Source organism: Trichoderma camerunense (assembly GCF_050948025.1).
Source record: "Trichoderma camerunense strain CBS 138272 chromosome Unknown V8C40scaffold_5, whole genome shotgun sequence".
Classification (NCBI taxonomy): domain Eukaryota; kingdom Fungi; phylum Ascomycota; class Sordariomycetes; order Hypocreales; family Hypocreaceae; genus Trichoderma; species Trichoderma camerunense.
This window is the reverse complement of record NW_028145365.1, coordinates 243,227-261,727: the sequence shown is the minus strand read 5'-3', so window position 1 is coordinate 261,727 and position 18,501 is coordinate 243,227. Positions and strand designations below refer to the sequence as shown.

The 18,501-nt window shown below is 51.7% G+C and overlaps 5 protein-coding genes across 5 annotated transcripts; 2 read left to right on the top strand and 3 right to left on the bottom strand.

Moving 5' to 3' along the window:
- Positions 1-1,919: 1,919 nt before the first annotated feature.
- Positions 1,920-6,214, top strand: V8C40DRAFT_168805 (uncharacterized protein). Its single transcript, XM_083211579.1, has 6 exons — positions 1,920-2,111; positions 2,184-2,214; positions 2,404-3,570; positions 3,650-5,437; positions 5,514-5,647; positions 5,703-6,214. The coding sequence occupies exons 1-6, from the start codon at positions 2,031-2,033 to the stop codon at positions 5,847-5,849; spliced, it is 3,348 nt and encodes a 1,115-aa protein (XP_083075335.1). The 5' UTR covers positions 1,920-2,030; the 3' UTR covers positions 5,850-6,214.
- A 526-nt stretch (positions 6,215-6,740) lies between these two features.
- V8C40DRAFT_238388 (clasp N terminal-domain-containing protein) lies at positions 6,741-11,339 on the bottom strand. The gene is made up of 5 exons (XM_083214435.1): positions 10,995-11,339; positions 10,339-10,845; positions 10,158-10,276; positions 9,209-10,105; positions 6,741-9,143 (listed from the first exon to the last, which is right to left on the bottom strand). The coding sequence occupies exons 2-5, from the start codon at positions 10,807-10,809 to the stop codon at positions 7,418-7,420; spliced, it is 3,213 nt and encodes a 1,070-aa protein (XP_083075334.1). The 5' UTR covers positions 10,810-10,845; positions 10,995-11,339; the 3' UTR covers positions 6,741-7,417.
- A 629-nt stretch (positions 11,340-11,968) lies between these two features.
- On the top strand, positions 11,969-13,254 carry V8C40DRAFT_238387 (basic secretory family protein). Its single transcript, XM_083214434.1, has one exon. It carries the CDS (start codon positions 12,182-12,184, stop codon positions 12,947-12,949), a length of 768 nt encoding a protein of 255 aa, XP_083075333.1. The 5' UTR covers positions 11,969-12,181; the 3' UTR covers positions 12,950-13,254.
- V8C40DRAFT_238386 (uncharacterized protein) lies at positions 13,146-15,399 on the bottom strand. Its single transcript, XM_083214433.1, has one exon. The coding sequence runs from the start codon at positions 14,682-14,684 to the stop codon at positions 13,548-13,550; it is 1,137 nt and encodes a 378-aa protein (XP_083075332.1). The 5' UTR covers positions 14,685-15,399; the 3' UTR covers positions 13,146-13,547.
- A 1,294-nt stretch (positions 15,400-16,693) lies between these two features.
- V8C40DRAFT_238384 (uncharacterized protein) lies at positions 16,694-17,394 on the bottom strand. The gene is made up of 2 exons (XM_083214432.1): positions 17,152-17,394; positions 16,694-17,062 (listed from the first exon to the last, which is right to left on the bottom strand). The coding sequence occupies exons 1-2, from the start codon at positions 17,304-17,306 to the stop codon at positions 16,981-16,983; spliced, it is 237 nt and encodes a 78-aa protein (XP_083075331.1). The 5' UTR covers positions 17,307-17,394; the 3' UTR covers positions 16,694-16,980.
- Between the last annotated feature and the right edge of the window lie 1,107 nt (positions 17,395-18,501).

The window sequence follows — 18,501 nt, the reverse complement described above, 5'->3', positions numbered from 1 at the left end:
GTGCGAGGCGGTCGATCCCTCAGACAGCGCCAAGGCAGGCCGCTACACCCGCTGGAGTTTAGGATGGAGTCAAGGCCAACAGTGGCTTGGCGACCGCGAAACAGCGTTTGGAGGCGGTTAAGCGGCTACAACTTCAAGCAGCGTTGAATTGCTCTAACAGAGGCTAACAGCTCCCTTCATTTTAGGTCAGTGTACGTTGTTGGTACCTCGTCCATCTGAAGTCCAGGAGTACCGTGTCTTGGTGCATACTCGTACTTGAAGGTCCATGAGATCCATGTACGTGGAACGGCGAATTGCCTCTAACTGTACGGAGTAGTGCTTTAGTAATTGCCCAGAAGCGTGTCCTTCAGGCCATGTGAGATGGATTGATGGCCTTGTTTGCAACGTGCTGCCCCATGGAGCTGCACAGTTTAAGTTTCATGTTTCAGCCGGATCCCGGCCCTCCACGATACATGATTGAGGCGAGGTAATAAATCGACGGAGAAGGAAAAATAGGGAGCAACCCGCCTCCCTTGCGGATGTTCAGGCACGAGTACGAGTAGGTATGGACATGTACACAATTGATGGAGCGATGCTCATGTTCCTGAAGAGCAACCCCTGACCTTGCCTTGACCTCTGCAGTTGGACAAGCTGCGCCCCGTCTCCTGCCAGGCGCAGGTACCAGTACCAACATAGGCAAAAAACTCCATCCCACAGCGATTGCGAATTGAAGACTTCAGTGCATCCAAGAGATATCCCGTAGTACAACCAACTGGACTCCTTATTGCTTCTGTCCAGCATTGCCTTGACCCAAACACGTTTTTTAGCTGATGCCAAGTACAGCTACCAGCCTATGAGGTGGCTGAGGATGTTGGGCGGTCGAGTTTTGGTGGGCACAGGGGGAACCACTCGCATGCAGATGCTGGATATCGGGCTATGTACCTGTACTTTTTTTGACCAATGGTTCTCAGCTCAAGCAGGTACAAGGCAATCCCATAGCTGTACATTCCAAACATCGGCATGTGGTTGCCGTCGTCAATAGAAGCACGCACATGTAATAACTGCATCTACAGCAAAACTCCATCCCGAGCAGCAAACACAATCAATCTCACTGCCCGGCCAATCACCACGCATCATCGCAAATCTTCATCACACTTCCCTTCACCATCACGCGCATGCTGATTTGCGTGGCTTGACGCTAATCATGTGCTAAAGAGCATTTTGGTCATGAATCTGCACCGTCTAATTTTAGGTACATGTACTTCCCATCTTAACAAGCAATGGCGCAAACTTGTAACACCCTGTCAGTTGCTGGACAATGTACCTGTTCCGTACCTGTTTTAGGGGACCATGGGGGGGAGGGGGGTCCTCTAATCCTCTAACCCTCACTGGGGATTGCTCTATGGGGGGTCCTCCATTATTTTTGGGGGGGTCCTTTTGGCGTGGCAGTCCCTGGTACCTGCTTCTACGAGTACAGACAGGCGGCCAGCACATCCCCTCCCCGTGGCCATCCTGGACTGGAGCATCTTCTCTCCATCTCGCCGCCTCTCCTCCGCCGCTCTTCTTCTCGATCCCTTCTTTTGCTCTGCTCAGCTCTGCTACAGCTAGACGCAAACGCCTTGGACGCTCGCTGTCCCGCTGGTGCCTCGATCCCTTGTCTTGCAGCAACGACTGCATTGCTCTGTGTAGCATCGGCCCCAGCCAGCCGTCCGCGATTTGCTGCGAGAGCTTGCGCCAAAGACGCCTCCCCTCTGCTCTGCTCTGGCCACGACGAGACGACGAGACAACGGACCTGGGCTGGACCAGATTGCTTCCTGTGTATCGCCATCGATGCCTGTCCTACGCAGCCCGTAGCCGTCAAACCTGTCCGCCTCCAACACTCCGGCCCTCGACGTTTTGCTGACGAGACGTCGGACACCGCACCGCCTGCGAGCTCGCGCACATATACAAACTCGACCTGTATATATATACATATATAACGCCGCCCTGACACATTCTGGGCTGCGCCATTCTCCCCATTTCGTACCCCTCTGTTCACTCTCTAGCCCACCATGGCTTCCGCTATCGTGGACGAGTATTTGGAGACGCCGATGGAGGCCGACGATGCGTTCCCCTGTAAGGGCTGTGGTGAGGTTTGTAATGCCACCCGCGCTGCGGGACATGCTCCTGGCTTGTGACTTCGACTAACGGCGCTCGCCCTTTAGATACTAGAAGAAGGCAAAGCTTTTGAGTTGGGTAAGTCTTGTTGCTCTGTCCCAGAACGAGGGAAAAGCTGTTTCAAAGTTGCTGGAGACCGCGGTGCAGTCTCGACGGGACCCCGTTGTTTCTTGACCGCCACACAACTTGTGACATGACCCTATGTTGATTGGATCCTTTCTTCTGTGTGTGTGAGAGTGTCTACATACTAACATAATATCTTACCAGCTGGCAACCGATGGCATCTCGACTGCTTCCGTTGCACATCGTGCGGTTCTCTCCTCGACTCCGATGCCAACCTTCTCCTGCTCGGCGATGGCTCCCTCATCTGCAACAACTGCACATACAGCTGCACAGCGTGTGGCAACAAAATCGAGGACCTGGCCATCCTGACAGGCGACCAGGCCTTCTGCTCGACATGTTTCCGCTGCCGAAACTGCAAGCGCAAGATCGAGAACCTGCGTTATGCGAGGACGTCTCAGGGCATTTTCTGCATGGACTGCTATGAGACTTTGATGGCTAGGAGAAGGAAGAAATCCAAAGCGGCCGCAGCAGCAAAAGCTCGAGAGAAAGAACAAGCACCCACGGTGCCGGAAAAGTCTCTTCCGGCCCTCCCACCCGGTGCGATTCCGAACAATGCCTTCTCCGACGACCGCGTCGACCCCGACGGGCCCACGGAGTTGTCTCCTCGGCCTCGCACCGGCCATCGACACAATGAGTCGTCGTCTAGGGGCGGTTCCAAGGCCTCGCGCTCTCCGGAGCGTGCAGCTGCTGATGCGACCAAAGACGGCCTCAACCTTCCCTCAACTACATATCGCAGAAACCGCAACTCGACCATCACTTCCAACAACGGTGATGGTAGTGACGGCTTTTTGATATCCGTGGCTCTTGATACGAGCCCAACGCCCAATGGTGCCCAGAAGGAGAGCACTGGTGAGAAGAAGAAGGACAAGGACCACATCCGACCGACCATGACTGACAAGCGCGCCGACTCGCACTCTTCCGCTACTCACATTGCCTTCCTGGGCGCCGCTGCAGCTCCTGACCCTTCGCAGACCAAGTCTTCGTCTCGTTCCACTTCCAAGTCGGACCCGGCCAAGGCATCCACTGATGAGGCCCCGAGGAAGAGAAGACCTACAGAATCGCGGACTGACAGCTCGCAATCTGTCCCTCAGCAACAAGAAACTCCCAGTCGAACTGGCACCAGTACTCCACGCAAGGACAGCACCTCGCAGCCTGATTCACGAAAGGCCATGGACAATACTCCTGGATCGCGAAGCTCCTACGATTCCAAAGCGCAAGACGAAACTGATTCCGCCCCAAAGATTGGACCACGCTCTGACAGTGTCAAGAGCATTCCGCGAAAGGAGGTTCCGTCGGCACCTACCCGTCCTGGTATTACCCTCCCCCTCCACCCCCTTTCATATCCGCCACGCAATAAATTCACGTTCGTTTCACTAACAACTCTATTCAGTCAACGGCAGCCCAAGTGCCGCGCAGGGCAAATCTTCCACTTCTGAAGATGCCAACGTCTCGACCCCACGCCAGAGCCCTCCCTCTCGGTCTGGTGCAGCTGACAAGCCCTTGACTGACACCTACATGCAGCCCAGAGCGGCTCCTGTGCCTCCAAGTAGCCAAGCCCAGACTCCGCCCAAGGAGGGTACACCTGCAGCCAAGGGTTCTCACGCCTCACCTACCTCGCCGAAGCTTCCTAGGTGGAGCAGCGGCGCAGATTTCACCATGGATGAGGACATGGTCAGGATCCTTGGCTCTGATGAGGGTTCGTCATCTATCCTTAGACGTGTCTCCAACGCTGTCCGCCACGGCCGTACAAGCAGCGTTGAATCTAGCCAAAACCACGCCGCCTCTCGAGGCTCCCACACCCGAAGCATTAGCGAGACGACGCGTGGTGCTATTTCGCCTCGCTGGCCCAAGACGGACGATGCAAACGGCCAGGAAGGTGGCAGCCCTGCTTCTCTCACAGCTCCGGATAACGCTATTGTGCTCAAGCAACAGCTTAGGTCTTCTGAAATGCGAGTGGCCGAGTTGGAGAGGCAGTTTGGCGCTGAGAAGGATCTGCTGAACATTAACCAGAAGCTGATTGAAAAGAGAAAGACCGTTTCCGTACTGGACACCCAGACTGAGATTATGATTCGACAGCTTGAGGTCCTGGCTGGATATGTTGAGCGGGCAAAGGAGACCCAGGCTCCTCTTGATGTCCAAGAATTGGAGGAATCCGCCATCAAGGAGTTCGTTGAAAAGCTCGAAAAGGTCAAGCAGTCCTTTACCGAGGAACTCGAACGCCTGCACGAGGAGCGTGATCAGCTTCTTGAAGAAAAGAACCAGGCTGTGACGGACCGGGACCGTGCCCTCATGGAGTTTGAGCAGCTGGCCTCCAAGAACGCTCAGCTCACAGACATGAACAACGATCTCACGCACCAGATCCAGGAACGCTTCAAGTCCCATAGCGGAGATAGCAAGTCGAATGGCTTGGGTATCTACGGCCAGCACAAGGGCGCTTCATCCATCAACCTTGACAGTGCAAGTGTTACTACTGGCACTACCCTTATTGCCGACGAGGACCCAACAATTGTCGAGCACGGGCCTACTGTGGTTCATGTCAGAAAAGGCCAAGTCAAGAAATTCAACTGGAAGAAGGGCTCCAAGACAATGGCACAGAACATCACAAAGGGTGTCGGCCGTGCTGTCGTTGCTTTCCAGAACGATCGCGAGAGAATGCAGCAGCAAGGCTTGGCTGGTGACAGCATTGGCCTGCCATACAACATGACTGTGGCCCAAGGAGAGTCCGCCAACCCGACGTCGGCCAACCCTCCAGCTGGGCGACAGCACCAACAACAGTTTGGCTTCTTTGGCAAAAAGAACGCAACTGCCAAGGGCGGACCAGCAACCCAGGCCAACATTGTAGTGGCGCAAGCAGCTCCAGAGCCTGCATCGACTCTGTTCGGATCCGAACTTACAGAGAGATGCGACTACGAGCATCGCCAGATCCCTAGTGTGGTGACGAGATGCATCGAAGAGGTTGAGCTGAGAGGCATGGACCAGGAGGGTATCTACCGAAAGACTGGCGGTAATTCCCAAATCAACCAAATCAAGGACGGCTTCGACAAGGACGAAGACTATGACATCTCAGACCCTGACATGGACATTACTGCCGTCACGAGTGTCCTGAAGCAGTACTTCCGAAAGCTGCCCAACCCCCTCCTGACGTTTGATGTCTATGAGAAAGTGCTGGAGTCCAATGGTGAGTTTCATTCATCTTATTACTGTGTAACCGTAGACATTTTCCCAGTCGCGTATGCTAACCTTTTAAACTATAGCTATTACCGACGAGGCCGAACGTTGCTCTCACTTGCACAAGGTCTTTACTTCAATGCCCCAGGCCCACCGGGACTGTCTAGAATTCCTCATGTTCCACCTTCATCGCGTGGCAATTAGAGAGCCTGAGAACTTGGTTAGTCTTATTCCTCTGTATATTTCATCATCTGCTTTATTCTAACCTGTATCAGATGTCGCCCAAGAACTTGGCCGTCGTTTTTGCTCCAACCATTATGCGGGATCTCAGCATTGAGCGTGAAATGACTGACATGCACAACAAGAACCTTGCCGTTCAGTTTGTCATTGAAAACACTCACAGAATCTTCCAGGATGAATAAGCATCCCATACATGCACTTGACAATGGCCTTTTTCATGTTGTTTGGTTATGATGAGGCTTTGTTTGCTCGCTATTGTGAGCTTACAGCTTCCGGGCGGTTTTTCTCGTCATGATTCGATCCCCTTGCTTTCGGGTTTGTCGGTTTTTAGCGAGACGATGTTTACGGCGTTTTGTGCTTGGCCATAAAAGTAATGTCGGCTTTTTTTCTACTGGCTTTGATGAAGATCGAGATTGCAGTTGACGGGGAGGGCTACCATCTCCCCTCGTCAACCAATTTTCACTTTTACCCAGGCACTGCTTGAAGGCAGTGCTATGTTGTGTTTACCCCGCCCCATGTTGAACTTGTTTTTCTTGGGCGGCATGAAGTCTGATGTATCTCAACTGTTTTTCATTCGAGCTGGCTTCGTATGGCTTGATGACAGAAGCTGATGCTTGGTTTTTTATTTTCTCTTTCTAAATGCTTCAGCTGATGACTTTTTATTTTTTCGAATCTTGTTTTGGCCGCATCGTTGAAGAGGAGTTTGACGCGAAAGAGAACAGAGGGAGAGCTATCTAGGAATGGATGGCTTTTCGTCGTTGTTGTTCTTTCATATCATTATATAGCTACGATTTATATTTGGACTGAGAGCAGGCAGGCGGGCATGAAATGATTGAAATGGTTGAGTGATGATGCTTAACTGATTTGATTAGCATGATGAGAGTGAAGGGAGAGAAAAGAAAATATGAAAGTTTAATGAATTTCTTTGTACTTGATTAGCCCCTTGCTTCTTGATGGTCGTGATTTGAGATACGGCATCATGTTTGCTGATGTTGGTCGTGATTTAAGCTTCAACATAATATTACTGGATGTATGTGAATATCACCATGCCAAACTACGAAGTGAACATAAAATTGTGAGAAAATAAATTTCCAAAATTACAAAAACTACAAAAAAAGCCTAACTAATAATCGCGGTGCCTGCCTGCCTAACTTAACAAAATGGTGTAACAATAACTACATGTACTTTGGAACTTGATGCGGAACCACCAGGGGCCGTCCAAACAAAAGAGGGCCTTTTTTCACAGGAAAAAAAAAGAAGTGAACAAGTCGAAATGAAAAAAAAATAAAAATGAAAAGGCCAAAAAAGGGGGAAAGCAAGTTTTTGTCTCAAAGAAGCAGAAAAAGGGGGCGTTTTGGTTTACAACGGGAATATAATAAGACCAAGTGAGAAAAAAAGAAGAAACGAATAAGAAAAATAAGAAGAAGAAAGAAATCAACCCTTCACTTTTGATCCCTCCTCCTATTTTCCATCTATTCCACCACACACAAAGACATCCGCCGCGTTTCCATGTATGCAAAAGTCACGTTTCGAAGAGAAAGAGAGAGAGGCTTGCTCTAATTTTGCTCCATGAACAATCCGCCCGACGCCTCTCCCATAAAGATGATACTTTTTCTTACCCCTCGCTGTCAAATTCTCCAGACGCCACGCCTCATCTCTAGACTTCGTGATTGCAAACTCGTGAACTAGGAACGGCCGGAAGAAAAATAAAAGTGAAAAAAGATCAAGGGAGAAAGAAAAGTGTAAAAGCTTATGCGGCAATGCTGTCCTCACGCTGCTTCTTGACAATGTAGTACGTGATCAAGCTCTTGGGGTCGTCCTTGATGCCAGCCATAGCCTCCCAGAACGCTGCCTCGCCGACACGAGCGTGCAGAGCAACGCAGAACTTGACGGCGTCCATGCGAACGCCTGAATCGGCCGATTCAAGGCACCGGCCTGCCATGCTAGTGAGCTGCAGGAGCTCCTTGTGGGTGGGCACATACTCGGGTCGCTTGTCAAGCATCTCCTTGAGGACGTGGAGGCCCATGCTAAGGGTACGGCAGCCTTCGGTGGTGGTATCGCTGCACGACTGCAGACGTTTGGTCAGCACGACGGCCGTTTCGGATCCATTGCCGAGGGTGACGAGTTCATCGGCCAGAAGCTCCAGACCGCTCACTACGTGTGCTCGGGTATCGTAGCCGCCACGCGTCTGGAGAAGAGACTCGAGGCCTCTTGAGACGTGGGGCTGGAAGTTTCTCCGCTCCTTTTTCAGGAGCACCTTGATGGTTGTCAGGATCTGAGCCTTGACGTCCTGGGCCTTGTCTGCGGAGAGATCTGGTAGGGGATCCTCCAGATACTGGAACAGGCCAATCAATAGAGCCTCGAACCGCTGGTCAGTGAAGACGGTCCTGCTGTCACGGATCAGAGACTGCAGTTTTCGGAAGCCGTGCACCTCTAGACTCTTGGCCTTGATCTTCGTTATGCCGCTATCCAGGAGGCGAGCGTTTTGTCCATTCTTATCTTGGGATTCAGAATCGTCTGAAACAGGCGGCTGCGAAGGTCTCTGAATGTTTGCCGCATCTTCATTGATTGCCCTCTCTTCCAAGACAGGTCCGGTATGAAGGGACGCCGTCGGTGTTGGCTGGTCCTCGGTGAAGGGATCTTCATATACCTTCAGCGTCCGAGAAGATGGCTCGTTCCGAGGTGATGTTGAGGTTTCGGCGGGGAGAATAGAAGATGGTGAGGCACCCAGCGATTCTAATCTAGGTGAAGCCGACTGTATACTAGAGAGTGTTGGCACCACTAGTGTCAGATCGTCGGTCGCTCTTGTTGGGCTCATCATGGTCTGGGAGTGCCTGAGCCTGGCTGGGCTACCTCGCGGTGATGGTATGCCAGTCGGTCGGATATTGGTTGGCGATATCATGCCCGACTCGCTTGCATGAGATATATGAGTCCTTGAGGATGGCCTTTTTGGCGTAGTAGCTCCCCCAGGCCTCGACGATGATGATGACGTATATTTGGGCTGATCATTCTCTGGGCTATGAGCTTCCCTAGACGAAGGTTGATCTCGAACAGAGTAAGGGCCTGCTGTTGCAGGACGAGCAACATCTGGCCGTCTCTTGACTGGCCTCATAGGAGCTACCGACATGCCGCTAGCGTTGACTGATATCGTGTTAGTCTCAGTCCTATGCCGGGCCAGTGGTTTCGAGGCTGTTGTGTGGAGTTGCGTGCTGGAACTATGAGCCGAGGATGGGGTAAACGTAGACATGGCGGACCCAGGCCGGCTCGGAAGGTTCTTCGTAGCCAGTGTAGCTTTCTTCTGGGCCATCATGGTTTCCCGCAGACTTGGTTTGCTACCAACTGCGGTGGTGCTCCTTGAGAATCCTGCACCGGGTCTGGCGGCGGCGGCTGGTGCCTCTACCTTCCTCCCTGGGTTGGGGTTGTTTGGATCCTTGATCAGTAGCTTCTGGGCGGTGGTATCCAGGTCTGCCATGATTCTGTAATCTGATTGTTAGACTAAATAGGTTCGGCATGTCAAGATTTTTGTTGAGACGAGACTTACACATCAGCTCTCGCTGGCCATACAGCATAGAATGCCCAGTAGAACGCTCTCATCTTTTCTCTGACACCGGGATTGGCGTCACCCAGGGCCTTTTTGATACATTTCTCCATCAATTCGACGCCCCCTGAATGCTCAACGTGGCTTTTGTGATGAGCCTCTTTCCTCAGTATTGTCATCAGCCATCCAGACGCATAGGTTCGAGGTTGTACATTCTTGTCTTGAACTGCACCCCAAATGTGCTGCATGATACGGGGAGTGTATGTGACCTTGCTCACAATGGCGTCTATGGCAGCATTGGCCATCTGGGAGCTAATTTTCTTGGTGTTGGCAGCCAGTTTCATAAACGTTTGCATGAGAAGCTCAACCAAGGGGTCCATGGAGGGCCCAAATGCGACAGCCATCTCTTGAACCAAACTGCAGCCTTCTTTCGACAAGCTTGTTCGCAGTGAGTTGACGGCCTTGATGATACCGTCCAGCAGCGCCTTGAGCCCAGGCATGAAAGTGTCCAAAAAGTCTGCCGGGCCGTTGCCAGCCACCAGCCTCCGTAATGTCACGATGCCCTTCTCTCTTTTCATCCAATTGTGTTCAGATTCTTTTCCTTCGAAGTGAGGGGCCATCTCCTTAATGATGTCGTCCAATTCGCGATGGGTGTTAACATATTGCGGCTCGACGGCTTCGGCTGGAATCTCCATGGGCGTTACGGGTCGATCGCTTACGGCAAAGGACGAGGGCGCTGACAGGGCAGGTCGAGGAGGAGCAGGTGCGGCATCTGATGGAGTTTCTGAGCGAGGGCCGGTGGGAGCGAGGGCCTTGACGATGGCTTGTTCGATGGCAGGTCGGACCTTGAAGTTTTTCAATTGTCGTTTCAAGTCGGATTTGGCAGCACCGGGAGCATTCCTAGTCATTACGTTAGTCAATGTAGTAAAAGGGGTTGGAAAATGAATCTCACTTAAAGAGCTCGATGACAGTGTTTTTAGCCATATCTCTGACCATTCCGTCTGCATCTTCCAGAAGCTCCATCAGATTGGGGACATAACCTCGAAACGGCAGACCGTGCTGTTGATGAGTCTAGAGAGCGATATCAGTCCTGGCCTAGCTCATGCGCACGCTGAGAGGGCCGATAGACTTACCTCCAAAAGCCACTGCATAGACGCCTCCTTTGCCCTTGGATTCTTGCTGCCCATGGCCATGTTTCGGATCGAGCGCTCAACGTCGGCGGGGGCAACGGCGTACAATGTGTTCAGACTCTGCATTGCCAATGCGCGAGGCTTGTCCTTTGAATCCCCCAACTTCTCTATGACGAGAGGGAGCGTCCGAGCCGCCTCCTTGGCCAGATACTTGGGCTCCTGGCGCGACATGCGCGTAAAGAGATGATTGAGAGCCGTGAAGCCGGCCGTGGCCAACGCGACATGTTGGGAGCTGGAGGCGCTGCGGAGGCCCTCAAAGAGCTGGGGAATGCACGTCTCGGGGACGTTGTGCTGCTTAATGCCGGTCTTGATGGTGTTCACATACTGTACTTTGACGTCGAAGTGGGTGTTGTCGTTTCGCAGGACGGTCGTCAGGTTGTTGACCTGGTCGTCGGTAAGCTTTGTATCGGCCATGAATTCGGTAGCAGACCAAATCTGCTGCTGGACAGTCTGCGCCTTTGTCAGAACCTTTCTGTTGCACAGGATAGTGGAAGCCATGTGTGCAAAAAGTAGCGAGTCAGTTTTGCGACAAACTGGCCTGTCGCAAAATAATGAACAGAGCCGGCGCAAAATCCTGATGATGTTCTTCTGTTACTCACAGCAATAAGCGCTTGGGTTGTTCTTTGCGTCTCAGCAAAGGATTTCCCCTCCCCGATCTCCTTATCTTTTCTCCTTGTTTTCTCTCGCTTTAAGGTCTCAGACTGTGTATGCGCGGGTATCGTTGGAATGAAGCTGGCATTTGGAGGGGCAGCGCAAATGAATGAGTAATTCGCTCTTCCTTTTGCCTCTTTCTTTTTCTCGTTTTTTCTCTCTTTTTGCCTCTTTGCTGTTGATTTTTTGCCCTTATCGCCGTCTACTTAGCGGGCGCGGGCGCGTGTGTTGATGTGTGGTAAGTGTGAGTGTGTGTGGAGTTGTGTTGTGTTTTTGTCCGGCTCATTTCAAGCCCAAACAAAGAAAGAAAATAATCAGGAGGGAGTTTTTGCGGCGTGACGTGACCATGCTTGTTGCCCCGGTCGCCAGTGCGCCACGTGTGGCTTAGCGCTGGTGGGAGCTTGGGGCTTCTCCTGGTCTGTGCACGCAATTGAGCAAGTGAGCAGCCTGCCCCTGGAGGGGGAAGAGGGGCTGATTTTGCGTGTAGAGGGTACTTGGCAGGGAGCTTAGATGAGGGCGATTTAGTGGTTCCAGTGACTCTCCCGGGGGCCTGCCAGCGGATACACCAACACGAAGCCCCTGAGAGCCACAAGTCCCGGATACCTCGGAGCCCTGGGAGAGCGTCAGGGCCGTGGCTTGGGCACCAGATTAGCCCCAGAACCCCTAGAGTGCCCAAGCCCAGGGTCCCCTACCCCGCCATCGCGAACGGCATTACAGCGCTGCCCCGCGACTTTTAAACAGCACCTCCAAGGTTGAACACGACGAGGAATAAGCTGATCTGATGCATTATCGATACCATGGCTGCTTACCTTGAGATGTAAAACACCCGATTGGGTGCTGAAAAGGATTGTTATATAGACCGAAGTAAGAAGGTGTAGAAGCGTTGATTTGGCCGGCACTTGTACTCTTCAGCCCCCATTTAGCCATGTGATGATTAATGTCTTCCGCTGTGGAATGTTGTCTCTATCCCATGTTCACTATCCCATGTTCACTTGTCTCAATCCCGTCTTCACTGATATCTATCCCATCTTTACTTATATATATCCCCATCTGCACTTATCTCTATCCCGTCTTCACAGCCTGTCCTCTTACAAATTACAAAGATCCAAGATAGACAGCAGACAGTATCAACGCCATGACTCGAATTGCAGAGCCCACGCCACTTCCCCCCTCAGCTGAAATAAACGGCGCTCAAAAACACCAAGAAGAATCTCAAAATGAGCAAAAGGACAACTTGGACACCTTCTCCGTACCAAACATCCAGCTCCAAATCCGGGACCTCAAGCATCCCGGCGCAAAGCGCTTCCTCGGCGCCGTCAACGCAACCGATTTGCTAACCACGGGCACCCTGAACGTCCTCAAGCTCTTGTACAACACTCCCCCAAACCCGGAGACGACAGTTCCGCCAACCAGCTCCGTGACGCTCGTCCTCGAGGACATGCCCGGCGTAGCCTACACAGTCGGCCATAACGACAATAACAACATCAAGGAGATTCACTTTTCGCTCTCGTACATTGCGCAAATCAACCCCCCCTCTCGCGTGACCCCCGAAATCAACGGCGTCGTAACCCACGAGCTTGTCCACTGTTTCCAGTACAATGGGTTCGGGGCTGCCCCAGGTGGGCTCATTGAGGGCATCGCAGACTGGGTGCGTCTTCACGCCAACCTTGCACCTCCGCACTGGAAGCAGGAGGTGAAACCGAATTGGGATGCCGGGTATCAGCACACTGCCTACTTCCTGGAGTATCTTGAAAAACTCTATGGTCAGGGGACGGTTCGTCGAATAAACGAGAAACTACGGGTCAGCAGATATGCCGAGGACACATTTTGGCCTGGGCTTTTTGGAAGAAAGGTTAAAGACTTGTTTGCAGACTATACCAAAACATTGCAACATGGCGTATAATCAGACTTGAGGTATGTGCATTTGGAATCACAAGGCTGCCGTCATCATATGGGCCATATGACGGGGGGAAACTAAGGTAGCCAGCATTCCAAGTTGGCTATCTAGTACCCCATGTCTCAGATATAAATATATATACTTTTTCGTAGTATCTTCCATAATAGGATAGAAAGCACAGACTCCAGTGTAGAAAGGGAGGTTGGTTAGAGGCTGATTTCATTGATTGGTAGATATGGCAATGGTATTGAGTTAGATAGTTTGAAGGAGCGCAACAGGATAGTACAAATTTGAACACGTATATCCACGTATATCCACGTATGTCTTGCCCCAAGATGCAATCGTTGACTATTAACCTTTCCAAGAGATCAAAGATTCAACAAGAATGAAAAGAATATACACGCCCGTAAACGATAGAGGGGCTACCTGCAGTAGTGTCATGTCTGGTTAAATCAGATCCCGGAGCGCCAAAACTCAACGCCACACCATTTATACCCAAAAAGGAAACAACATATCAAAAGGAAAAAGAACAAGATCCCGGTTTAGGCTCTCTTTTGTATGGTGACAGGCCGCATATGCATATGCCAAGTTACACACATTACGCTCACGCGTGCATTGGGCCGTCGTTGTCGCTGATGACGCTACCCACCTCAGACCAGCTTGCCGGGGTGGCCATGCCCTCGCTCTCGCTCATCACGTCCATGTACCGTCCGTTGCTGTCATGCTCGGAAAAGTGAGCATCATTGGCAATGTCCTCGCCTGACCCAACAAGAGAAATGGAGTCGGTGGGGGTAAGCTCTCCTTGAGAAATGACGTCCGGCTCAGACATTGGTGCTACGGGAGTCACGGGGAGGGGGGAGTAAAAGTCACGGCTCGATTCTTGGGCCCAGGCCTGGATGGTAGCATGGACGTCGCGGCGATCTTCTTGGCCAGCAGACATGAACTCGTTTTCGGCGAGCTCTCGCTCGAGGGTGGGTGGCGGTGACTGTGATGGAATGGGTAGCGGAGCGACATCAATCAACGGTGCTGGTGAGACAGGCTCCAGAGTAGCAGTTTGACGCTCTTCATGATCATCACGGGTGGTTGCGCTGTAAATGTCTGACATGACCTCGCCCTGCTCTGGGGCGAGCTGGCGGGCAATGTGGGCGTCCTGGATTTCGTCGGCTTCGATGTGATGCTCGTCTGCAAAGGGATTGGAGTAAGCGGGCGACATGAAGCCTCGGGCGCCTTCTCCGCGACGCCGCAGGCCGCCAAAGTCTCTAGTGTCGGCACCAGAGTTGAAGACATATGCCCCTTCTTGCTCGGCAGAGGTATCCGGCTGCAAAAAATCGTCAAAGGTAGATCCGCGAGGTAGTTTGGCTGGTCTGGGAGGCGGGTCGGAGGAGTTTTGCTGTTGGCCCTCCCGCTCCTGCTGCTGGAGCCGCACCGCATTCCAGTACAGCAGCTCCTCTCTCTGCCGGCGGCGGGTTTCGTCATCGGCATCGACGCCAGGCTCTGCACCCGTACCACGGCGAGACTGGAGGAAGCCCTCGGCGTCTTCGGGCCTGTTGAAGCGGGGCTCCCTGGCTGGGGGAGTGATGCCGTCACCCATGGAGTAAAAGGCCATGGCGATGCGTCGGCGGACGTCGTCGGCGTACTGGCGCAGCTCGGGGGACTCGTAGATGGCGATGAAGGTAGCCACTGCCACTGAGACGGCGACGACGGCGCCCGAGGCCAGGACCATATGATGTGCTATGGGCATGTTGGCGGCTCGGCGGGTTTAAGTAGGTATTTGACGTATGTATGTATGTAAGAAGCAGGTCTGAGCTGTTCTGAGTTGGTCCGCGCAAGAGAGCGAGAGGGGCAGCAGACGGGCGGCTAAGGCACAGACAAGGCAACGAGTGCCTGAGCTGCTGACTTGGGAAATGCGGATCAGCTGGCGGCTGCAACTCTGCAATTGCGTGCGAGAAGAGGAGGAGAGAGCGGAAGCGAGAGGGAAAAGGCAGTCGAATGAGCGACAGTCCTTTTCTGCTGCTCTCAGTCTATCGACCCGGTCTGTGAAGAGTTGAGAGATGGCAGAATGGAGGGAAAAGTCAAAGATGTCACCGCCACAGCTGGTAAAAGAGCAACAGGACAAGCCACATGAAGCAAGGCGACCTGCTTGCGTGGTCCTGGGCGAAGCTTTGCCACTTCCTCAACGCTTTTTGCTGGCGTATTCGTAACGCCATGCGCGGCCTGGGTGGGCGCCTGGGTGCAGGTACTCGGTACTGCTACCCCGGGGCTGAAGCGTCACATGATCTGATCTCTGACCTGTCATGACAACGCATCACGTACCTCTACCTGAGACTTGATAGCTGATACCTGATGCTAAATGTGCTGTGCTGATATCCAGGTGCCCAATAATGTGCTGAGGAAGCACTGCATGGCGGTAGCCCAGGCTCAACGTTGGCATCCGTGATGTGTCAAGCGGAAACAGATGCCATCTGGCAGCAATATGCAAGGCCTATAATGCTAGTGCAGTGACAGCCTGCACTAACAGACGCAAGCTCATGTACGATGATGGAACCCCCACTAACAGAAGACGATTTATTTGTGGGGGATTTTAGATAACGCTCCCATCTGAGGTTCTACAGAGGAATCCCATAACAGATACTTCATGTCCATGGATAAAGGCGTTGGCGTGGGAATAAGCGTACCTACTTGCAGATACTGTCAATCATAAGTGGGCACATCAAGTCGACAAATTCTCGAAAGTAGAAGCTGGGAATTTCCTTGCCAGGCACCATGTGAATCATCTTGACGTTGCTCTGTTGGTAGTAAGGAATCGCCAAATTTGTCGATTCTTCGGCGCTTTGTGTGACATGCTGACAGGGTTTGCCTAGCCGCTGGCTTTCCACTTTCTCAATGCAGCAGAATCACAGCTCCAGCAATCCCAGTAGGTGATGCAAATTGACAAGGGTCATCTCTGGGATGTTGAGCGCCGGATCGATGTGAAGCATGATGACCAGAAGGTAGATGATTGAGTTGAACATAGCTATCCGCATATCCCGTCCTAACTATTTAGTTTGTAGTGAGCACGCGACACACGATATATGTGAGTGCTCGCCTCATACGCTGCCCCGTAACTAATTACGGCATGGAATCTTAACCCGCATTATTTTTACGTTGATTATCGACCAACATCCCAATCGAGACACCGAAAAATCGAAACGCCAAGAATTCACAATTGCATAAAGAAGAAAGACCAAAAAGAAAAGTAAGATTGTAGTGCCAGCAGCGAGTATAACTCCGAACTTCAACGTTCTTCTCCCCGATAACGGCCCGATCCGGTCCTAGCTCAAGCACAGCAAAACAGCACCCTAATTTTGCTAGAGAAGCTTATCGAAATCAGGTCATACAAACCATCGCATCGCACAACTTGGCACTCCATCACGCGAGCTCCCCAACATGCAAGTCACACATGGCAATGTTTCTACCAACGCCCCAAGAATGCTTCTTTGCTCGCTCGACTGGATGCTTGTTTGCCAAGCTGACAGCGCCGGACTTCAGCGTCCTCATCTGGAAGCCATGCCCGGGTCCTAGAACATTCGAAGCTTGTGGTCCCCGGTCCAATTGGCTCCGATGATGCCGTGAATCCTCTCGGACAAGCCTTTTTTTCTTGCTCTAAAAGTCTTGGCCGGCGCGTTGGAAGCTTGTCTTGCATGAGAAGCGCTGCAGAAGGATTAAACCCCCCTCACTCATTTACACTACGAGAGACGAAGGGGGAAAAACGTAATAAATCAAAGTGGTATGATTCTAATCTGTAAAGACATCTCGGGGTTCTAAAATACCCCTAAGATCTAAGTAACAAATCCCAATGGCTAAAAGCACGCATTCCTGTATAACACCGACTGCCCAAAGTGAGGCAGTACCAAACGGAGCTCCACGATTTTCCTCCTGCAGTTGTTCCGAATCCCTGGCGTGGAAACGAGAGCGACTTCAAGACCTTGTTCCCCTAAACGCCATAGTATAGCTCTGGTGGATTCTTTTTTTGTTTCGTTATATTTGTTTTCCTCGTTTTACTTTGACTCGGCAGTAGAAGAAGAGTCGGTGGTGGAAGTAGAGTCGGTGGAATCGGTGCGCTGAGCCTTCTTGCGCTCACTGTACTTGTATGTTAGATGCTGCCGTGTGACGTTTGATATGACGAGAATCTTATGCTGCGCAAGACGAAGGGTAATGGCTAGACATACTAGTGAGCGCGGTCCTGCAGAGTGCATTCCCAGCGAGTATTGCCCGTCTTGATCTGGAACTTGATGCCCTTGTTCTCGCCGAGGCCAGCAGGAGCAGGACCAGCGGCAGCGGCAGCGGCAGCGGCCGCAGGAGGAGTAGAAGAAGTTGAAGGCATTTTGGATGTTGTAGGTGTGGTAAGGTTTTGGCGAAAGTGTAAGACACAGTCGAATAGTCAAGAGAGAATTTGGCGGGCAAGAGAAACGGTTTGGAGGAAGAAGAGGAAGCCAAGTGCGAGCAAACGGGGGGAGCAGGGCTGCCTTTATAGATCCCCAGTAAACTATAAGAAACAAAATAAAAAAGGCGGGAACGGAGATCCAGCGATCAGACTCGGCCCGGTGAAATGGATACACGTAACTTTCACGGGGGACCTGATACCGGCACCACTTACGGAGTATTAGCCCAGCCTATCACGGACAGACTTTGCCAATCCCGTGTATGAATCAAATTATTAAAAGTCATTTCCCCTTTTAGCTGGTTTACTTTTTTCCAATCTTTCTCTTCCTGTGGGCGTGGCCCCCAAAGGGCTGATCTAGACTTTGCTTCTGCGCTCTCCCGAAGGATTGATTCGAGATTCACAGCTGAAGGGCAAAAGGCGCCGCAGATTAACCTCCACAAGTTATCTCAGATTCAAGGTTTGGGGGTCCAGCTGGATAAGGTAGGTGAGCTATTTAATCCCGCGCCTTATTTTTCCTACTACTGTTGGACGGACGTACTCGTATGTAATGCTTTTGATATGTGTGGAGTTCGTGGGTGCTCCGTAATACTAATTACAGAACGTCCATGCTTCTTATTTTCCCCCAATCCTTGGCCTAGACAGGACTCAAAATACGCAAAAACTACTAAACAGGGCCATCATTATTACCCCCTATTCAGAACAAACCAAATAGATGTAATTCACAGAGACTCTTTTGTCAGCATCTTCTGACAGACGCAGCAGCACCCAAGACGTGGACATGTCCATAGCCAGACAATCAGGTGCCCGCCCTATGTCAATCGTTTCACTGCACATCAACGCATGTACTAGACTAGCGCAGCACAAAAGCACCAAATAGCAAGCAAGCATTTCCTTCACCGAACACTGAAAAGATAGCCGCTCAATGCAAGAAGGTCGATGTTCGGTCGGCAAAAGCGGTCAAAGGCGCGCTTCGGAACCCGGAAATTAGGACCGCACATGCACATGCAAATGGAAATGGAGATGCAGATGCTGGTTTTGTTTCAGTGGCCCACCGTGACATAATGGCGTAAATGTTGATCTAACAGTACTCGTACAGAACTAATATGCGGCCCTGTTTGTATATATTAGACATGAT

Coding starts and splice junctions, on each gene's coding strand:
- V8C40DRAFT_238386 (XM_083214433.1), bottom strand. CDS start 14,684: ATGCCCATAGCACATCATATGGTCCTGGCCTCGGGCGCCGTCGTCGCC.
- V8C40DRAFT_238387 (XM_083214434.1), top strand. CDS start 12,182: ATGACTCGAATTGCAGAGCCCACGCCACTTCCCCCCTCAGCTGAAATA.
- V8C40DRAFT_238388 (XM_083214435.1), bottom strand. CDS start 10,809: ATGGCCGATACAAAGCTTACCGACGACCAGGTCAACAACCTGACGACC. Junction 10,277..10,338: donor CTATGCAGTGGCTTTTGGAG/GTAAGTCTATCG, acceptor ATCGCTCTCTAG/ACTCATCAACAGCACGGTCT. Junction 9,144..9,208: donor TGGCCAGCGAGAGCTGATGT/GTAAGTCTCGTC, acceptor ATCAGATTACAG/AATCATGGCAGACCTGGATA.
- V8C40DRAFT_168805 (XM_083211579.1), top strand. CDS start 2,031: ATGGCTTCCGCTATCGTGGACGAGTATTTGGAGACGCCGATGGAGGCC. Junction 5,438..5,513: donor GAAAGTGCTGGAGTCCAATG/GTGAGTTTCATT, acceptor TTTAAACTATAG/CTATTACCGACGAGGCCGAA. Junction 5,648..5,702: donor TTAGAGAGCCTGAGAACTTG/GTTAGTCTTATT, acceptor AACCTGTATCAG/ATGTCGCCCAAGAACTTGGC.
- V8C40DRAFT_238384 (XM_083214432.1), bottom strand. CDS start 17,306: ATGCCTTCAACTTCTTCTACTCCTCCTGCGGCCGCTGCCGCTGCCGCT. Junction 17,063..17,151: donor CTGCAGGACCGCGCTCACTA/GTATGTCTAGCC, acceptor ATACAAGTACAG/TGAGCGCAAGAAGGCTCAGC.